The 18933-nt window shown below is 46.3% G+C and overlaps 1 protein-coding gene across 1 annotated transcript in view; it reads left to right on the top strand.

Moving 5' to 3' along the window:
• The first annotated feature begins 4073 nt into the window (after window positions 1-4073).
• SHROOM4 (shroom family member 4) overlaps window positions 4074-18933 on the top strand; it is a 249861-nt gene continuing 235001 nt past the window's right edge. The window contains exon 1 of the mRNA XM_057311539.1: window positions 4074-4331. Coding sequence (XP_057167522.1) covers window positions 4215-4331 — 117 coding nt within the window. The 5' untranslated portion in view covers window positions 4074-4214. The remainder of the gene's footprint in view (window positions 4332-18933) is intronic.

The raw sequence follows: 18933 nt of genomic DNA, 5'->3' as shown, positions 1-18933 counted from the left end.
CCACTATGGAAAACAGTATGAAGTTTCTCGAAAAAGTAATAGTAGAACTAGCAAATAAGCCAGCAATCCGACATGTGGGTAGTTATCCAAAAGAATTTAAGACAGGATCTTGAGATAGTTGCACTCCCGTGTTCACCAAATCATTATTCACAGTAGCCAAAAGGTGGAAACAACCTAAATGCTTACTGACTGTTAAATGGCTAAAGAAAATGTGGTATGCACATACAATAGATTATTATTCGGCCTCTTAAAGGAAAGGAAATATTGTCATAAGCTACAACATGGATGAACCTCGAGAACACTAGGCTAAGTGAAATAAGCTAGTTACAAAAGGACAAATACTACATGATTCCATTTATATGAGGTATCTAAAGTAGTCAAATTCATAGAAGTAGAAAGTAGAATGGTGGTTGTCAGGGGCTGGGGAGAGGTGGAAATGGGTGTTGCTGTTCAATGGGTATAAAGTTTCGGTCATGCAAGATGAAAATGTTCTGGAGATTCACTGTATAACACTGTGCATATACTTAACAATACCATAATGTACACTTAAAATTTTGTTAAGAGGAAAATAAATAAATAAAAAATTTGTTAAGAGGGTAGATTTCATGTTATGTGTTTTTTACCACAATAAAAAATCTTATATTTTATTAGAGCAAGGATTCTGAAGCTATGGTCTATAAGTCAGCCCAAACTGAATATAACATTGCATGATGATGTGTAGCTCTCTAGGGGAGGGAACGCATAGATTTCACTAGAAGCTCAAAAGAATCCTTAATTCAGAAAGGATTTAGAGGCACTGCTATGAGGGAAATTGTATTCAAATTTGAGTTTACAAAAGATGGAGCTAAGGAAGTTTAAAAAAAAAAGTTCAGGGAAGGACTGCTATTTTAGTCTTCTTCCTTCCAAAAAGATAAACTGGTCAATAGATTTCTAATGAAGAAAAGACTTGTGAGGATTTTTTTTAATGAGGTTGAAGTAAACAGCCTGTTTTTGATTTCTCTCCCTGTTTCTACTGATTGGCCTTTTGCCCACCTCCTCTGTCTGCTCCTTTTTAGATCCTTTGTGATCCTTCTTGACTTTTAAATATTAGCATAATCCAAGATTCTATCTAAATCCCCCTTTTCTTATCATTGGGTGAGATTATCCACTCCAAATGGCTTCAACTATAATCCAAATGTGTATTATCAAACACCACCCCTCTCTTATAATGCAGTTTCCTATTTTTACCTGCCTACTGGACTTTCCACCTTTTTTTCCACAGGCAATTTAACATGCTTTAGAGTGCATTAATTATTGTCGGTTGGACACACCATGTGCGCACGCGTGCCCACACAGAAAAACATCCCTGGATTCTTCTCCATTGTGTTATTTTCACTTGGTTCATCTCCACCATCAAGGCTTTGTTTGCACATATGCTCTTTTTAGCCCTTTTCCAGGAAAGAGTCACAGAATTTGCCAACTGTAGAGAAACTTAAGAAATCAAGTATCTCGATCCCTTCAATTTACAGAAAGGGGGTGTGATCTTTTTAATATCACACAGCAATTTTTAAAAAAGATTTTATTTATGTATTTGAGATAGAAAAGAGTGAGAGAGAGCATGAGCAGGGGGCAGAAGGAGAAGCAGACTGCCCAATGAGGAAGGAGCACGCTGCAGGACTTGATCCCAGGACCCCAGGATCACCACCTGAGCCAAAGGCAGCCACTTAACCGACTAAGCCACCCAGGTGCCCCTATCACACAGCAATTTAACAGCAGAATCAGCTTAGAATCCAGGCATCTCAAGTTCTACCCAGTACCCCTTCCACCACATAATCATGCTCCCACTAACTAGAAGGAAGAATAAGATCCCTGCTACTAGCAGTGATTTTTATCAGTAAAGAAGCAACATTATCAAGCCATCTGATGTTCAAAATGTCTACTTATGTGCTGTTTGCACCAGGGGCTATGTAATTTATGTTCTTCTGCAGTAATGATAAAGAGGATAAACTGAAGAGTACAAGAAGACATAGTGTTTTCATAAGTACTATTTCATTTTAGGCTTCAACAGGCCTGGGAGGTAGGTAGGTCAGGGTTTACTAGCTGAAGTTTACAAATGAAGAAAATGAGACTAAAAACAGTTCAGTGATTTGCCCAAGGTCACCTATCTAGTTAGAGACAAGGCCAGGGCTCACATGTGTGTCTCCTGCTTCCACACTTCTTCCTCTAGTCTAGACACATAATTCTAGTAGACCTTGAGTGATGACTACATATCCTGTGAACTGAACTTTGGAGATTTCAATATGTTGAGACTGAAACATGCTGAGTTCCACCAAGCAATAATCATGAAGATAAGAGTCTTATCACAAAAAGAAAAAAAATCAGTTTCAATTCAGTTTCAGGGTGGGACCGAGCAAATGAATGTCATAGGATGACACACGATTAAGAGTCAAGAAATTGAGATGCCATTTTCTCAAGTTTTCTGCTTTCTAGGAAGGGAAATGCAAAACTGAACATGGTCAGAATGGTTTTTGTAGGTTTAGAAGTCTAAAAGATTGAAGGTGGTTTCCTCTGTGAATCATCTCCAAGGACTTTACAAAGGGAGGCTATAAACACCCAAATGGCAGTTTTATTAAAGAAAAGTCAGATCAGCATCATCTAATGCAGGCAGTTCAGAAGGCTGACAAGAAAGGATTGGGGGAGGGAGGGAGGCCTGTGAGAGGTTTCATTGGCCTGTTGGGCTACATAGCGGGCAAGGGGAAGAGTCACTGACAGCTGAGGGAAAGGAATTAGCGGAAACCTGCGGAAAGCTGGCTGTGGAAGGCAGGGAGCCACAATGTATTCCTTGGTGATGAGGAACAAGCTCTACAGGAAGAGGGCAAGAGACTGAACAAGCAAGAGGCAGTGGAAGGTCCCCTCGAGTCACAACGGAGTTGTCAGAACTTTCCCTGCTAGTGCGAGGCCCTTTAAAAAAAACTTACTGCCTGCATGTGGCTCTAGAGACAATACCTCAGGGAAGGTAGGTAGCTTGTCTAGCTCAAGACTGAGAAATCAGCATAAGATTTAATAACAGATTCACTTCTCGAGACTATTACTGTGGGTGTGGGTGCGCGTGTGTGCGTGCGCGTGCGCGTTTGGTCTGTTCTAAAAGCCCAGCTCAAAAACTACAGCCTTGAGCATGAACGGATGAGCAGAAATGTTCTAGACCGTTGTCTAAAAGCTGGTTCTTCCAAAAGCACAACATTGTTAATTGGCCAACTTATCAATGGATGCTCTTTCCTGTGGGTTTGTTTAGGAGTGGAAACAATACCACTAGTCTGCTAGCAGTTTGCTGATTCCTGGCTTGGTCATCTCAGTGGGGCAAGTGCAAGGCCGTGCCAGGAACTCCAGATGACTGGAACATACACAAGCACAGTGCTACCCACAGACGCCAGCGCTGAGCCAGGGTGAGGCTAAGCCCGGGCAGGGGGCATCCTCAAAGTGCTTCTTTATTTAAACTATGCTCCGGGGCAATGTTTCATAATGACCCCACACACCTAGTGCATACACACAGAGCAGCCTATACACACAGCCCCACTGTGTTCGCTGGCCTGCTTGCTTTACTTTCCATCGCTCTAGGCAAGGTCCACAAATTAGCAGCCTTATAACCCTCCCAGGACCCGGTTTTGGGACCTTCAGAAGAAAAAGGCAGTCAGAGAAACATGAATGCGCTAATCGGGAAGCCAGCATTTCAGCCCACTCGGCCACGCGGGCTATCCACACTAAGGACTTTCACCTCCCCTCGCCTTGGCTGGCTGGAGGGGCGGGGAACCCGGCCGTAAGGAGGAGGACCAAAGTGGGGGGGGGAGCAGCTTGAATGAAACAATGTAACAATTGATGTGAGGCCTTGCCTCGCTCCGGCTCCCCAGCGATCCTATAGGCGAAGTCCCACTGACTGCCCCTCCCCATTGCTCCGTTTTCTTGTCCATTACGCGCTATCCCTCCGCCTCTCTTACTTTCTTTTCTTTTCTTTTCTTTTTTTTTCCTTCTCCTGTCCCCCCCTCCCCCTTTCTCCAGCTCCGTGTCATTTCCTCCTCGCGCTCCCCGGCTGCCCGAGCGTCTCCAGCCGGGAGAGTAGGCGGAGCAGGGCGGTGCGGGGTGGCGTAGCGCTGGAGGGCGATGGTGGCGGAGCTGCTGGGGGCGGAGGCAACGTAGCCCCCGCGGAAAAGGAGCCCCGCGGCGCCTGAGCCGAGCGGAGGATGGAGAACCGGCCTGGGTCCTTCCAGTACGTCCCTGTGCAGCTGCAAGGGGGGGCGCCCTGGGGCTTCACCCTTAAGGGGGGTCTGGAACACTGCGAACCGCTCACGGTGTCTAAGGTAAGAACTGGAGCCTCTGTCCCAGCGGTGCCCAACTCTGAATGGGCAAGCGGGCGCGCAGGCTGCGGCGGGACGCGGCCCTCAGACCAACTTTGAAACTTGGTCCGGACTGGGGGTGAAAGCTCTCCTGTGGAGCATTAGCGGAACGGAGGGGTCTCGCCACCAGCCCGGGCGCAGACACCCGTGACGGGTGGCGGGAGCACGGGATGGGAGCATTGCTGGCCCGGGGCTGAGAGCCCTGCGCGCACACACTCGGGAGGCTCTGGGGGGCAGTTTGTTGCTCCCCCACGTCGGGGCGGCTTCTCCCCTCAGTTTGAGCTGGAGGAAGTGGTGGCTGTTGGGGGTTTCTCCCTGGAAGTTCCCGCGCCCCTGCGGGACAGGCAGCGCCGCTTGGCAGCTCTCTTAAGCAGCGTTGGCCCCTCCGCCGAGCAGCGGGTCGTCCCGCCGGGGCAGGTTGCTGGGCGAGGGTCTGGTGTGGGAAAGGAGATGAGGCACTGGTGGTTTTCGTCAGCCTTACTTCCCACGGCCGGACGCGCGCACATCCATTCAGCTGGCGAGGCGTTGCTCCTGCCGGTTCGGCTCGGCCTTTCCCCCCTCCGGAGTCCTGCTCCAGCGCCGGCGAGATTTCCTGCACGTTGAGAAGTGTGGAGGAAACTTTTGCGCCATGGAGCGCAGCTGTGCTGGAGCTGCCGCTGCCGCCGCCAGGGTTTGTTTGTTTTAGGAGGCTGTGATCTGCTGGAAGCCAAGTTGCAGCCGAGGACAGGGGAGAGGAGCTCTCCTGAGTGCTCCAGAACCCCCCAAACGAGCCATCCCCAGTAGGGGTGAGGGGGTGTGGGGGCCACGGGGGCTGTTACCGGGAAGAGAGATTTGCAGGGCCATTCACCTTGAGGCGCCGGATTGCCAAGGGAAGGAACTTCACGAACTTCATCCCGTTTTTTTTGTTTGTTTGTTTTTTTGTTTTGTTTGTTTTTGTTCTCTTAAATGCTCAAATCTGAAAAGTTCTTCCCCTTCCACCCCACTCAAATTGCAGTTGAGGTTGTAGATGTGGGTTTGGGCTGGAGATAGAAAGATGTGGCTTCTCAGCAGGGAACAAATGTCACTATTTTTTTGGCTTTGTAAGGGAGGTCACGTCTCAGCAGGGGGTGGCCAATGCCCTACCACACCCCCACAGTAACCTGCGCTGCTTTCCCCCTTGCATTGGACTTGCTGGTTAACTTGCAGTGGAGAGGTCCTTCAGGCCTTGGGGCCCACACTCTTAGCAACAGTTGGGTATTGCCATCAGGCGTACCCATCAGCTTGAGCAGTCTCAGGTACCTGAGGCAAAACTTTGAGGAGCTGTGGGGGAAACCTGGGATCTTTGGCCTCCTCAAACGCCAATAACCAGCCCGTATCTTCATCCAGCTCTCCCTCACCCACACTGGTCATGTATTTCTAACCAGCCTGAGATGCCTTTGTCACCCACTGTAACATCTCCTAAGGCACTGTCCCTCCACTATTCTCTGGAGGGAGTTAATAAGCTTTTTTTGAAAAACCAAAGAAAACAAGAACACCCTCAAACAACCATTTTGGGGAGGGGAATCCTGCCTTTCAGGAATTTCTTCTAATCAGACTCCTCTCTTCCCTCTTTCCAACAAGGTCAGAATGGGCTATGCAGCCCTCCATGGTCTGGCAGTTCCACCCTTTCTTTTCTCCTTACACCATCCACAGAATTTCCACAGTCTGCCTAGACAACCTATCTTGGAGAGGTCATTTTTCACCTCTGCCCAGGGCTGAGCCATCCTGAGAAGTGCCCCAGAGAGTGCTTACTGCTATGGTCCTGGATTGTTTTGTGAGCCAGTGCTGAGCATAGCAGGGGGTGTTACTAAGTATGGGGCAGCCAGCAATTTGTGGTCTGGCTGGGGGATTATTTGAGGGTAGATGAGGGTTTCCTTGGCCAAGCTGTTGAGGAAGTGACTCGTGTGTTGAGAGGCAGGGTGCCTTTTAATGATTCCCTTTCCACTGAACATACAGTTGACCCCTATTATATGAAAACTCATTATTACACACATTTGGGTATGCAGGGGGTAAAATCATTTATCCTATCCTTCCCAAATAGCCTGGCACCTTACAGTAAAAGCCGGTTGTATATAATCTGGTTAGCCCCAACATTATATAAAGGGGCCATAGTATTTTTTTTAAAGTGCAATGATTGCCTGTATTTTTTTCTTGCCAAGGCACTCTGTGGCATAGTTCATTAGTCCCCTTTTCATTTTTCTAACTTAGTCTTGTTTCCCCTTGCTTCAGAACAATACAGTTTTCTTCTCGAAAACAACTTCAGTCTGCACCCACTGGTGCAGATGGGATGGGAGGCCACAGAGAGAATTGTATGGGCAGATTGGAACCTTGGGTTCTAGTCCTTGCTCTGTCACTCATTAGCTTTGGGATCCTGAGTGCATCACTTGCCCTCCTTGGGCTTAGGTGTCCCCACGTCTATAATGAGGTTCAAGTGGGTGGTCTTTAAATAAGATTATGACAGCCCAGTTGGCAATCTTCTATGCTAGCTCTGGCCCTTTTCTCCTCACAAGGGTTGTGGACTGAAGAAGATGAGGCTTTGTTCCATTTGCATACTGTTACTGTTTATACGGTGTTTCTATATCCCTTATTTCATTAGCCTCTTCCAGCCACCCTGTGAGGCAGTCAAGGAAGGTTGTGGAGAAATGGATAGAAAAACTGAGGCTGTGATGTGCTGAGTGGCTTGTCTAGGGCTGCCATACAGTGAGTCAGGGGTAGGCTCCAAGTCTATCATATTTTCTACTACTTGGAGAGTTTCTTGATTCTTCTGGTAGTACTGCAGTTTGTGAAGGGGCATGGAACAGAACCATTCAGGGATGTATCTAGTCTCGACAGCTCCCCCAGTGACTCTTTCCATGCCAGCCTGTGGTTCCACAGTAGGTGAGGAACTGGGTTGCAGACACTCCTTGCTGAAGTCTGGGCTCAGGGAGTAGGAGAGGACTGTTTTAGTGCCTCCAAATCACCGTGATGATCTCAGGTCAGGCAGAGAGAGGTAGGGTGCAAGAACCATGGTGGGAAATGCTGGAGAACCTCCTTTGGTGTCATGGAAAAAAAAAAGCAATTTGGGTCTGGTGGGTGTACATGCCTGGAGATAGCTTGTGGAGACATCTCGGGAGTGGAGGGATTTGAGAAAGGGTGATTGGTGGGAAAAGATCGCATAGAGTGTGAAAGGCTACCTCATATTTGTCATGGGAGAACCTTTGGACCAGGAAATGATCAGGTTGGGAAATGGTCGATTCCTGCTGGCTCCTGTGATTTCCCTGAATGTGGGGAATTCAACAGCCCAAGTTTCAGGAGACTGGTGTAGTCTTCTCACAATTCAGTGAGAAAGAAAAAGGAAATGTTTAAAAAAAAAACCTGCTATTGATTATCCCAAGTGTTAAGGGATGGCTTATGATTTCCCCATACATTGTGATGTTTCCAAAGAAACATAACCTGCAAGGGACTTGGGCCCGTGATCTTGGTATTATTAATTCCTTTGGTTAGTGTCTTATACTACTTCATTGGCCCAGGAGGCCTGTTTGGATAAAGTGGAGATTCTCTTCCAATCATATGTATCTGGTTTGCTACTTAGGGGTCCCCCTCTACAGTGTAGACAGTCATCCATGAAGTTGGCTCCCTGTACTGGGAAAGATCTTCTTTGGGGATGCGTGACCTTTCCAAGGTTCTGGCAGCAATGATTCTGTATGAAATAGGGCCTCTCAGAGGCCTCAGAGATTCGAATTGTATCCTCCTGTGGCATGTATGTGTGTGTGTGAGAGAGAGGTAGATAGAAAGAGAGGCAAACAGATAGACAGATGGACAGACCGACAGAGACAGAGTTACTGACCTGTAGCGTGAGGTTCCTATACTCATTGTGAGTCCTTGGAAATGTGTCCCGAGGTTGGCTGAGGGTGGGGAAGAGAAAGAGTGGAGATCAGAGGGGATGCAGGAGAAGGAGGAAAATTGGGGAGGAGAAGACGGGCTTCTCCTACATATTTGCCCTATTGCTGGCCCATTTTTTGTGGCGTCTTTATTATCAAAGACGATGTGAGAAGGAATTAGGAAAACTCTCATACTGTTTGCCATCTTTAGCCTAGCAAGATGGCAGGGCATGCTCTTTAAGTTGTTTTTAGCTCCCTCCCCACCCCCCGTCCCCACCGTGACCTTATTTCTAGAAGAAGCACACAAAGAGGCAGTTGAGATTTCAAGAGGACACGGGTTAAGTCAGATTGAGGCCGTCTTGTGGCTGGCAGTAAATTTGGCTGCGAATTTGAGTTCTTGCTGGCTGCAAAGGTAGTGGTATATGAGAACCAGGAGTTCCTATGAAGACTTCATAGTTATGTTACAGGCTGGGCCCACCCCAGACCAGAGCTTGACATTCACAAAGGGACCTTCATGGGGTGTGCTTCTTGGGAGCTCAGTCCAGCCTGGGTACTTACATGAATCCCCCCCCATCTGCCTCTAGAATCAGCAAAGGTGTCTAGGGCCTCAGTTCCCCAACTCTCTCAGAGAGTAGAAGGCATTTGGAGACCTGGAGTAGGAAACCATCTGGAAAAATATAAAGAAGGCTGGAGGGGAAGTAGAGCAAGAAGGGCAGGTGGTATGTCTGGCAACCCTTGGCTGAGCTTTGGGTACACACTATTTTGGGGTCTGCTGAGCTGTCAAAATACACCTGGTACTCTATTGAGACCCACACATGTGCTCCCTAAAGTGAAAAAGGCCAAGCCTGTTAGAGGTTTTTCCCTCTTCAAAACCCCAGACAAAGAAAATAATTCAACTCCAGCTGGAAGACACTTGAGCGTTGTCCCTTTTAAAAGAAAAAAATTAAAATGATTTCCCCTTTTGCTCTTCCCAACCCCCTCCCAGGAATTTTTTTTTTAAGAGGAAAGAGAGACTCAGGCTTGAGATTGGAGTTTATGGAATGATTTATCTAGAGGGAACATCACAGTTTTTATAGTTAGGCTTCTTCAGAACCGGGGGGCGGGGGGAGATGTTGACCCATCTGAGGAAAGTGAATCACTTCCCCACCCCCACCAAGCACCAAAGGACAGCCTTGACTCAGGGCTGCTAATCTAATGCTGTTCTTGGAGGAGGCCTAGAATCACAGATTCTCAGAGTCAAGAGGGCCTTTTGGGGGTCACCTTGTCTTAATCTTAACCAGTCCATTAGCCTTCTGTCTAGTAGCTCTGAGCTTGTTTTCCTGTGCTCATGTGGGGAGTTTACTCCCTTCTTCGACGGTCCATTTCCTGGTTGGAAAGTTTTGACTGTAGACAACTTTTTCATTTGTTGAGTGGCAATCATCATCCCTCTACCTTCTATCTATGGGTCCTAGCCCTAGCTTCTGGAACCACACAAAACGAGAATGCTTTCTCTTTGTCTCAGGTCCAATGACACAGACTATGTCCCCTTGTCTCACTTTTCTAGGCTAAAGAGCCCTAGACATTTCAGCTATTCTTTACTGGCATCTGAGATCCAGCCTCCTCTCCTCTTTCCTCCTGCCACTCTGGAGGCACTCCAGCCGGTCCCTGGTCCCTGTTCCTCTTGAGTTATGGAGCCCACATACAATAACTGAGAAGAGTCTGATCATATTTGAGTAGGACCCTTCTTTTTTAAAAAACGCAGCTGAAGACCACTTTGGCTCTTTCTGGTATATCCATGCCATACAAAGACCCTGTGCCAAGTGGAACCTTTTAGTGGAAGTACTTTGCTGCTGCTAACCCATACCTGCCGAAGGCCTCTACATAGGCATCTGAGACAGCCATGTAATAGATTTGGGAGGGACACATTTCATCTCTTATTGTTTCTTTAGAGTTGTCCCAGCCCCATGCGTAGCCCAGACTGGTGTTGAGAGAAGTGTTCTAAGGAAGATGAGAGAGAAGATATAAGCTCTTGACCTCAAGGAGCATGCATGTTTTATAAAAAGTTCCAGAGAAGGAAGGAAGTTGTATAATAGAAGAAGGAAGTGGCATTTAATGAATAGTGTCAAAATCAGACCTTTAGAACGTCAGATTTATTTTATTTTTTATCACCTTTTAGCTTGGAATTTATAGGAGTAATGTCTCTGAGCTGAATTTTCTCCTTCTGAGAAAAATAAGTATCTCCAATATTGAAGATGCTGACTATGTGACATACAGTCTCCAACTTACAGAGCCCCTATGTAGGAATTTAGATCCAGCAGTCCCCGTCCCAACAGCCTGTCAGATATTCACCTCCCTGCATATTGCCACTGGCGTGGAGTACAAAGCTTTTGCTGTTGCTGCCATCCCTGGGTTCTGAGGTCTTCTGTCTATACCTGGAATACCCATAAGAGTCACTTCTGCTGGAGGACTTGCACCCACATCCTTGTCTCCCCAGGCCCCTCACATCCACTGGTTTGTCACCTAAGTTGGGCAAATATTTTTCCTTGCTACTAAAGCCCTGGTCAGGGAGTATATTGGAATGGAACTTAATCCTCATTATTATGGAAGGATGAGAGGCCTGGAGAAGAGACAATGGAAGGATAGGAAACATGTCTTTCTGACTCAGTGTTTTTGATTGTGGCTAGGTTCACAGCAGTTCTGGAAAGGCCGATTTAAAGATTTTATTTATTTATTTGTCAGAGAGAGAGGGAGAGCGAGGGAGAGAGAGAGAGAAGCATAAGCAGGGGGAGCAGTAGGCAGAGGGAAAAGCAGGCTCCCTGCTGAGCAAGGAGCTGATGTGGAACTCGATCCCTGGACCCTGGGATCATGACCTGAGCCAAAGGCAGACGCTTAACTAACTGAGCCCCCCAGGTGCCCCTGGAGAGGTCTATTTAATCCATGGGGTATGACTGATGAAATTATAGAACCTAACCACCATTGATAATATTCTGCCTACAGGAAACCATCCAGAGCTCCAAGCTGTTTATTTACAAAAAGGATTCTTGGAGAACAATTTATTCGTAAGTTAGAGGCAAGTGCTCTAGAATCTCTGTTACACAGACCTGGGTGGGTTTGGGGTTTCTACTACTATCCGTGCCCAGTGTGTTCCTATTCCTGATGCTGAGACCAGATGCGTGTGCACAGTGTATATATGGTTCAATTTATCTGCAAAATTGAACTCCAGGCTTACCTGTTACCTTGCAACCAGCGATTGCTTATGTTGGTATCTAGATCGCTTTCACTCAATTTCCGTGCAGCCAGTATTTTTGTCTCCTGGCACTCTCTGAAAAATTTCCGAAAAATTCCCTTCAGACAGACTTCAATTAAGTCACTAATGAATAAGCTTAGATCTTTCTTTTTCCTGGCTAAAGATTGTGTTCCAGGGACCAGGATGGGGTAGAGGTTCGTCTCCTTACGCCCCTTTGCCACATCCAGTGTAAACAGGCCAAGTGGAAAGATTGTCTTGGGCATTAGTTTTGCAAGGGATGATCCGTTCTTCCTCACATCACACTGGCATATTTACTTGGGCGCATAGCCATCCTGGTCGGGCACTGAAGTTGCAAAGATCAAGATGACTTGGTTTCTCAAAGTGACTAACGCCTCCCCTTTGACTTCGCCTCCACTCCCTCCTCATTCAGCTCAAGTCTGTGACTGTACTGGGCCACAGAGTGAGCACTGCCTAGTAGCAGCAGACACATTTTCCAGGCATCCAGGCTGCCCTTCTTTCCTGTCCAGTCTTTGCTTCCCAGCCCCCACCCATTAGCACCAGTTGCTTGAGGCCTACATTTTGGACTGGCTCATTCAAGTGCCATTGCCTCTTTGTTCATTCATTGGCTGCTCTGCCCTCTGTCCAAAACCCAACTTTTTTTCTTCTTTGGTCACAGAAAGCCCTTCTAATCTGCTGTATCAACTTTGTCCCTCTTGGCTCAGCCATGCTTCCGGTGGGGGGGGGGGGGGGGCTAAGAGAAGCTCACAGAGCTAAGGTCGATAAAGTTTGAAGACACTCAGCAAATTGATAGCTGGATCAGGGGGATAGTTTCTCACCCCGTGTCTCTCTCTATCCTGTTTCAGTAGAGGATGGGCCCTTCGTTGCATTTCTCATACTCTTTTATCAACTTGCGAGTAATCTTGGCATGCTGCTTCACCTCTCTGTACCCTCCTGTTTCTTCTCAGACTCTCTGTGGGGTGAGCTTCTGCTTTATTGAAGGGCTGTGAAGGGCTCCAGGATCCTTGCCTGGTCTGGGCGGCAGAAGTGGGAAGGCTGGCCGGCGGCGGGCGGTGATTACGGTGCGCTGCTATTCTCCACACTACTACTTCCTCTCTTCCCAGAAGTGCCTGTTTCCTGGTATGTTCTCAGGGATGGCATGTGGCATGGTCTGTTAACTTTCACTCGAGTCTTTTAATGTTACATCTGGGAGGAATGCGAGAGGTGGGACTAATTTGACAAGATCAAGGGTTAAGCCCAGTGATGGACAGACCCTTTGTGGAGTCTCCTGGCCCCCACCCTAATGCCACTCGACAGATTCCCAGCTGCGTGCTCGGCTCTCTTCCTGAGCCTCTGGCACGGAAGTTTTGAATGGTTCTCCTATACTGCCTTTCACGGTCCATCAGAAATTGATTTTTTTCTTTTGGGGATGGGGGTTGGGGGTGATATGAGGTAGACCTGGGAGTAAAGCTGGTTCAACTAGTTATTCTGGAAAAGGGTTAGAGTCTCATGGCTGCAGCCCCATCTTCGCTTATGAGAAGATGACAAGCTAAAGCCTTGTCTTTGTCAAGCTGCCTTGCTGTTTTCCATTTCTTTTTGCTTATGTTTGATGTAAGTAAATGCTCCCGTGAAAACTTCTGCAGGTAGGCAGCTTTTGATGGCATCTTATCTGACTGAGAGGGTGAGTGATGACATCTTGGAGCCTCAGGGGTGAGTAACAAGGTCTTGATTCTCATGTTCTTTGGAGGGCTTGACTGAGAGTTTGGAGCTCTGTGTTAATTAAGCTTGCAATCAGGGAGTATCAAGACAACAGGCTGAAAAGTGGACAAGCCAAGACCCTGGATACTCTGCTGGTGTGAATATGCCTCACTGGGCGGAGGCCACGTAGTTTGGTTGGATCTCAGCAACCTCTTGAACCCAAATGGGAGTCAAGGCCTAGACATGGTGCACTAGGAGAGGTACTAGACCTGCTGCGTCACAAATCCTGCTGTTTCTAGGTGTTTTACATGTATTCGCATTTCATTTCTGTGGTAACTCTTTGAGGTAGATACTGATGTCTCCATTGTGCAGATGAGGGGACTGAGGCTCGGGGAAGTTAAGTTATAGAGTCTAAGGCACACCATAAGTGGAAAAGCTGGCATTGAAATTTACTTCTGTCTGACTCCAAATCCCGGATTCTTTCTACAACACCATGTTTACATAGGTGAACAGACGAAAGAGAAAGAAAAAAAAGAACTGGATAAGAATATGAGGCTGGGGAGGGTAGGGAAAGAAATGAAATAGAGAAATTAGAAAGGAAAGAGAAAAATGAATGGGGGTGGGGGAGAGAGGGAGAGAGGAAGGGATGGAGAAAGAAATGAGAGAAATGTAATTTTGTGCAAAAACCAACATTACCGATACATGCGCGTCAGGGATCAGGCTGAAAGGAAGGATTCTGTTTTGTTTTGTTTTAAATCTCAAATCAGAGCAAGGGGTATGGGCTTGTATTCAGAAGGCCTGAAGTTCAGTCTTTGCTTTGCTACTCAAGTTGTGTGTCCTTGGGCGAGTCATTTCCCCCCGTGTCTCAATTTCCTCTTTTGCAAAATGAAAATAATAAAACTCACAATTTTTTTTCAAAGAGGGAGGGAGATGGATTTTATCCTGTACCTCATATAAATACTAGATGTGTATGTGATTTAAGAAAGAAAAAGCATTCCACAGGTGTCTCTTATTAAACAAATATTCTTCTAAGAGAATTTTGAACTTAAAAAATGAATTGTATGCAGCTATGGAATCTCTGGGAAGATGCAAAGTGGCAGGACACCCTTCATGGGATGTCTTCTGCTGCCAGAAGTTGGAAGACCAGACATGATTTCTGGCTAATGTCTGAACAGCCAGCAATTTGAAAGGCTATGTATGCTAAACCTTGTTTGGCTCTTACCTAAGAGCTCTCAACTAAGCCTCCAATCAATCAATCAATCAATCAACCAACCAGTCAACACATATTTGTTGAGTACTTTGCAAAGTGCCTAACTCTAAACTAGAGAATACAAGAGATAGCCACCACAGAAGACCTGTTCCCTGGAAGTGACAGTTTTGTTGAGGGGAGGCACTACTGCAAGCTCAGGAAACAAAAACTTTTAAGTGCCGAAACCATGGGATAGGAGCAACATTTATTCAGTGGGAAGAGATTTCACTGTGGGCTGATGTGGTCAGGGAGCTTAGTGGAAAAGGGAAGAATTGGAGGTGGGCCTTGTGGGACAGATAGGATTTAGGTAGGTTAAGGAGGATGAAAGACATTCATTCCAGTTAGTATATATGCTGCATGTCCTAAAGACACAGACAGGTGATTGAGGTCAGTTTGCTCACCTCACGGTGAACTAACAGCATGAGCTCCCCAAGGGCAAGGTGTGTGTTGTTTGTTCATTTATTCACCTGTTCACTCATTCATTAAATTTATTGAGTGTTTGTTCTAGGAACTGAGCTAGTCTTCCTACAGCCTATGAAACCAGCACAGAGCTCCATAAAGGTCATTTTTGTTTGTTTTCTGACAAATTCTTTCATGGTGCATACCCCGGGCCAGACAGTGGCTTTCCAATTTAACTCTTAGGAACTCTTATTAGTACCATTCTACAGATGAGAAAATTGAGGCATAGAAGGTTAGTTAACTTGCCCAGTGTCATACTGCTTGTGTGGTGAGATACATGAGTCAATGGAGATCTGCTTGATTGTTGCAGACTGGTGGAGTGTAAAGGTGAATGGATTTGAGCCAGCTATTCTGAAGAACCCAGAAAACTGGGTTATCAGATAGATTCGGGTTGGAAGTGGGTAGCCATTTTGTTGTTTTGGAGGATCAGAGTGAATGTATTAAAGGTAAAACACCTCGCATGAAGAAAGACCGAACCTGAACAATACAGAGGGGCATTTCAAGGGAATTGGCCATCTTAGCAACCTGCTGTTGTTATACATTAGCGAGTTGCCAGAGGTTAGTGGTCATACACGCCATTTGGATCTGGAGAAATGAAGGAGACGTGGGGGTTAGAGATGAATCCAGTATCACTAAGCTAGAAGTCTCAAAGTGGTGATGGGGATTAGGAAGGTCCGCCATTTTTCGTTCAGTTTTGGGTCTTCGGAGACCTAGGTGTCTGTAGGCCTAGTCAGTTAAGAAGTTCCATAGGCAGTTTGGAAAAAAAAAGGATTTGTTTATTTAAGGCCCCCGATCAGTTAAAACAGCAAATCGTTATTTTAGGAACGTAATGGTTAACATAGACAATTTACCAATCTGCTGATCGTTTTGGAAATTAGTGAATTGCCAGACAATCTCATGCTCCAAGAGACATTGGAACAGGCCTGCATTTTTATTTAATGGTCTTTTCTGGTCATAGCTTTGTCTTATCTCCTCCAATCTGCTGGACGCGTGGTCACCTGAGGTGTTACTGGCCGAAGTTCCTTCTGTCTAACTTCAGACTTTCAAGTGATGGGAAAGTCCACAAATCAAACAAACAAAAAATAGAAGAAACTGTCAAGATGCCAGACATGAAGCTTGAAATGTTAAAAGGTTTGAGGCTGTTAAAAAACATCCATTGACTTGCCAAGATGTTTAAGGATTGTTTTCTCTATATGAAAAACAGAATGTGGATGCATAGTAAAGCAAACCTCAGACCGCTGGAGTTTCAAGTCCGTATTGCATTTTTGTTGTTAGCAGTTTTATATTCTGCATAGCGTGAGATCAGTAACCTGTGAATATTATCATTCTCAGTATTTCTACAGTAGTATTGGTCATTAAATGTGACCTTCAAAAAAGCATTATTAAACTTGCAAGTATGATTCGACTACCTTCAGTGGTGTCCTTACCGTACTCTCATCCTGAGAAAAATAAGGAAGACAGGAATGCCTGGGAGTCTGCTTCTCCCTCTGCCTGCTGCTCCCCCTGCTTGTGTTTGCTCTCTCTCTCTCTCTCTCTCTTAAGCAAATAAATAAATAAAATCTTTTTTTAAAAAAAAGGAGAAAATGGAGTGTTGCTTCAAAAACTCATTTACTGCAAATCTGGCTGGAAAATGCCACTTTATTATTAAGAGACTTCTGCAAATTTGGAGCAATTAATCTGATCCAAACCCTAGCCCTGATGCCATGTATACTTTCATGAAATTCTCTGGAAAGGTCAATTTTATGTGCAGATGGGCCTGCCCATCCGTCTTCTGCCCCCATCCTTCTGAGATTTACTTTCTAGATCCGTTACTTTTGTGGAGTGTTGCCCACTTTTCTGCGTGGTGAAGAACTAAAAGTCAGAATCTTGTAAAGATGCTTGTGCTGCGGAACTTCGTGTGTTCACTCCGTCCCTTCCTCCCTCCTTGTAGACAGAACTCATTTCAGGCTAAGGGCCAATTGGCACATGGGTTCCTTTACCTAACTCTTCTGTCAAGGTGAAATAGCTTATAATTTATATTTGAAATTGACTTGAGTAGCTGCTGGGGGGTACTTTTGTGAAAAAGGCTACCTGAGTGCCCTGGCTTTTACAAGAGCCAGCTTGCCAACTTCTCTCTGCTGTGTGAGTTCTGGTAGGAAGATGATACTCGCCCCCTCTGGATGTAAAGGGTTAAATATGTAATTTTCATATTTTCCTGTGCCTTTGGCTGGAGAAATGTGCAGTGTTCTTAAACCTGCCCAGGCCCTGCACATACTGTATCTGCTTAAGGGGGGGGTTGGCTCTTAGCCCTTCTCAGCTTCATTAGGGTTCGGGTTACATCCCTCTCCCCTTCCAGCCACTAATAAAAGCCAAAAGAATTAAGAATCAGGGAGAGTTAATTCCCACTGCTAAGACCCAGGTGGGGCCCTTCCACCTCCCATCCCATCTTCTAGGCTGGAGCCCTAATTTAGGGCTGAGCTCTAGTCTAAGCCTGTAAGTGACAGTGATCTGGAACAGGCCCCAGAAAAGCACTTGACAATCAGGTTTTGCCCTATGTTGGCAGTTCTTTTCTGCCTTTCTCTCTCTCTCTCTCTCTCTCTCTCCCCTCTCTCCCTGCCCCCGCTTTTCTGTTGGGATCTTACAGGAGACCAGTGACTCCAGGGGCTAAGCCACCTGAAGCTATTACAGAAATTTAAAGGATGTTTCATAGTTCCTTTCTTCTAAACTGGAGGACTTGGATGGATGAAGCTTCGACTTTTTACTTTTACTCCAGTCCCTGACCCAACTTCAGTACAACATTAGGAGTCTCATTCAGAATAAGAAATGCCACTCATATCTCACCCAACTTAAAAGAGATGCATAGTAATGAGCTCTGAAATAGTGAGCTCAGACAGAGGGCAGCTTTGAAGGAGGATCTTGCAAGAGCTGGGACGGGCAGGACGAAGCCTCCTTCTGGAACAACTATACTACTGTAAGTGGCCTCCATAGTGGGTTCTCCATTTGATCATCCCCCTCCCCCACTTAAAGTTATTTAATGGTTCCCTGTTACCTGTAAAATAGAGCCCAAACTACTTTAGCGTGGTGTATGGACCATTCTCAATCTGGCTCTAGTCTTATTTGTAGCATTCTTTCCAGGACCCAGGTTTTCAGGCAGGGTAGTTTCCTCTCTGCTCCCCCCCAACACACTGGGGAAACTATGGCCTCCAAATTCCCCATCCTGATGTTCCCTGAGTGCCTTGGCTTTTCTCTCCTCATCTCTGCCCCTTCCAGTTGGGCCTAACCTCCAAGCCCTAGCTCTCAGCCGCATGGATGTCATCTCAGGCTGCTCGTGGTAGAAGTCATTTCTCCCTCTTTAGAATACTGGAGTTCTGATTTTCCAGTAGAAATCTGTGGGTACTTTGGCTGCCTTGTGTCTGGCTTGCTGGACCAAAATCTTCTAGAGGACAACAGTTATATCTTCTGTATTTTCATCATCATCCTCGGCACAGAGCACAGAATAGTCTCTCTGTAATGGTTTGCTGGAGAAGTCAAGCGTAAATTTTGTACTCAGTAATTGGTCATTTTCCCTTTCCACTTCCAATCTCAAATTCGAAAGAGGAGATGATTGGAAGAGCTGGATATACTAGCCAAGTTTTCTAGTCTTTCAGTGACACCTAGTAAGCAGGGTGAGCCTCGAATGACACACGTGTGTGTGTGAGCTAGGGATAGAGGCACCACATAGAAGGAAATGGTAGTGCAGGTGGAAGTTGAGAGGGATCCCAGATGCAACCTTGGATAGGAGGTACTGGACGATGACATCAGTGGGGGATGGGGGTGGTTACCTGCTTGTCTCCAAGCTGCTTAGAGTTTGGTTTGCAACAGTTGGGTTTCTTGCTGCTGCAGCTCTTGTGTGTGAGCTGTGTTCCTGAGGCTTGCATGTAAGAGAGGCCTGCTGGCCGATGATCACAGCATTCCCCTTGCTGTTGGGCAGTGTCGTTTTGAGACTCTTAAAACAGCAGCCACCCCTCCTGTTGCTATGTGTTTGGAGAGGGCAGAGTGTGAGTCTTCCGTCTGTCTCAAGTGTTTCACTGCTTCAGCCCA

The sequence above is a fragment of the Ursus arctos genome, chromosome X (genome assembly GCF_023065955.2).
Source record: "Ursus arctos isolate Adak ecotype North America chromosome X, UrsArc2.0, whole genome shotgun sequence".
NCBI lineage: Eukaryota > Metazoa > Chordata > Mammalia > Carnivora > Ursidae > Ursus > Ursus arctos.
The sequence above is the reverse complement of the archived record's forward strand: the minus strand, read 5'-3'. Positions and strand labels throughout refer to the sequence as shown.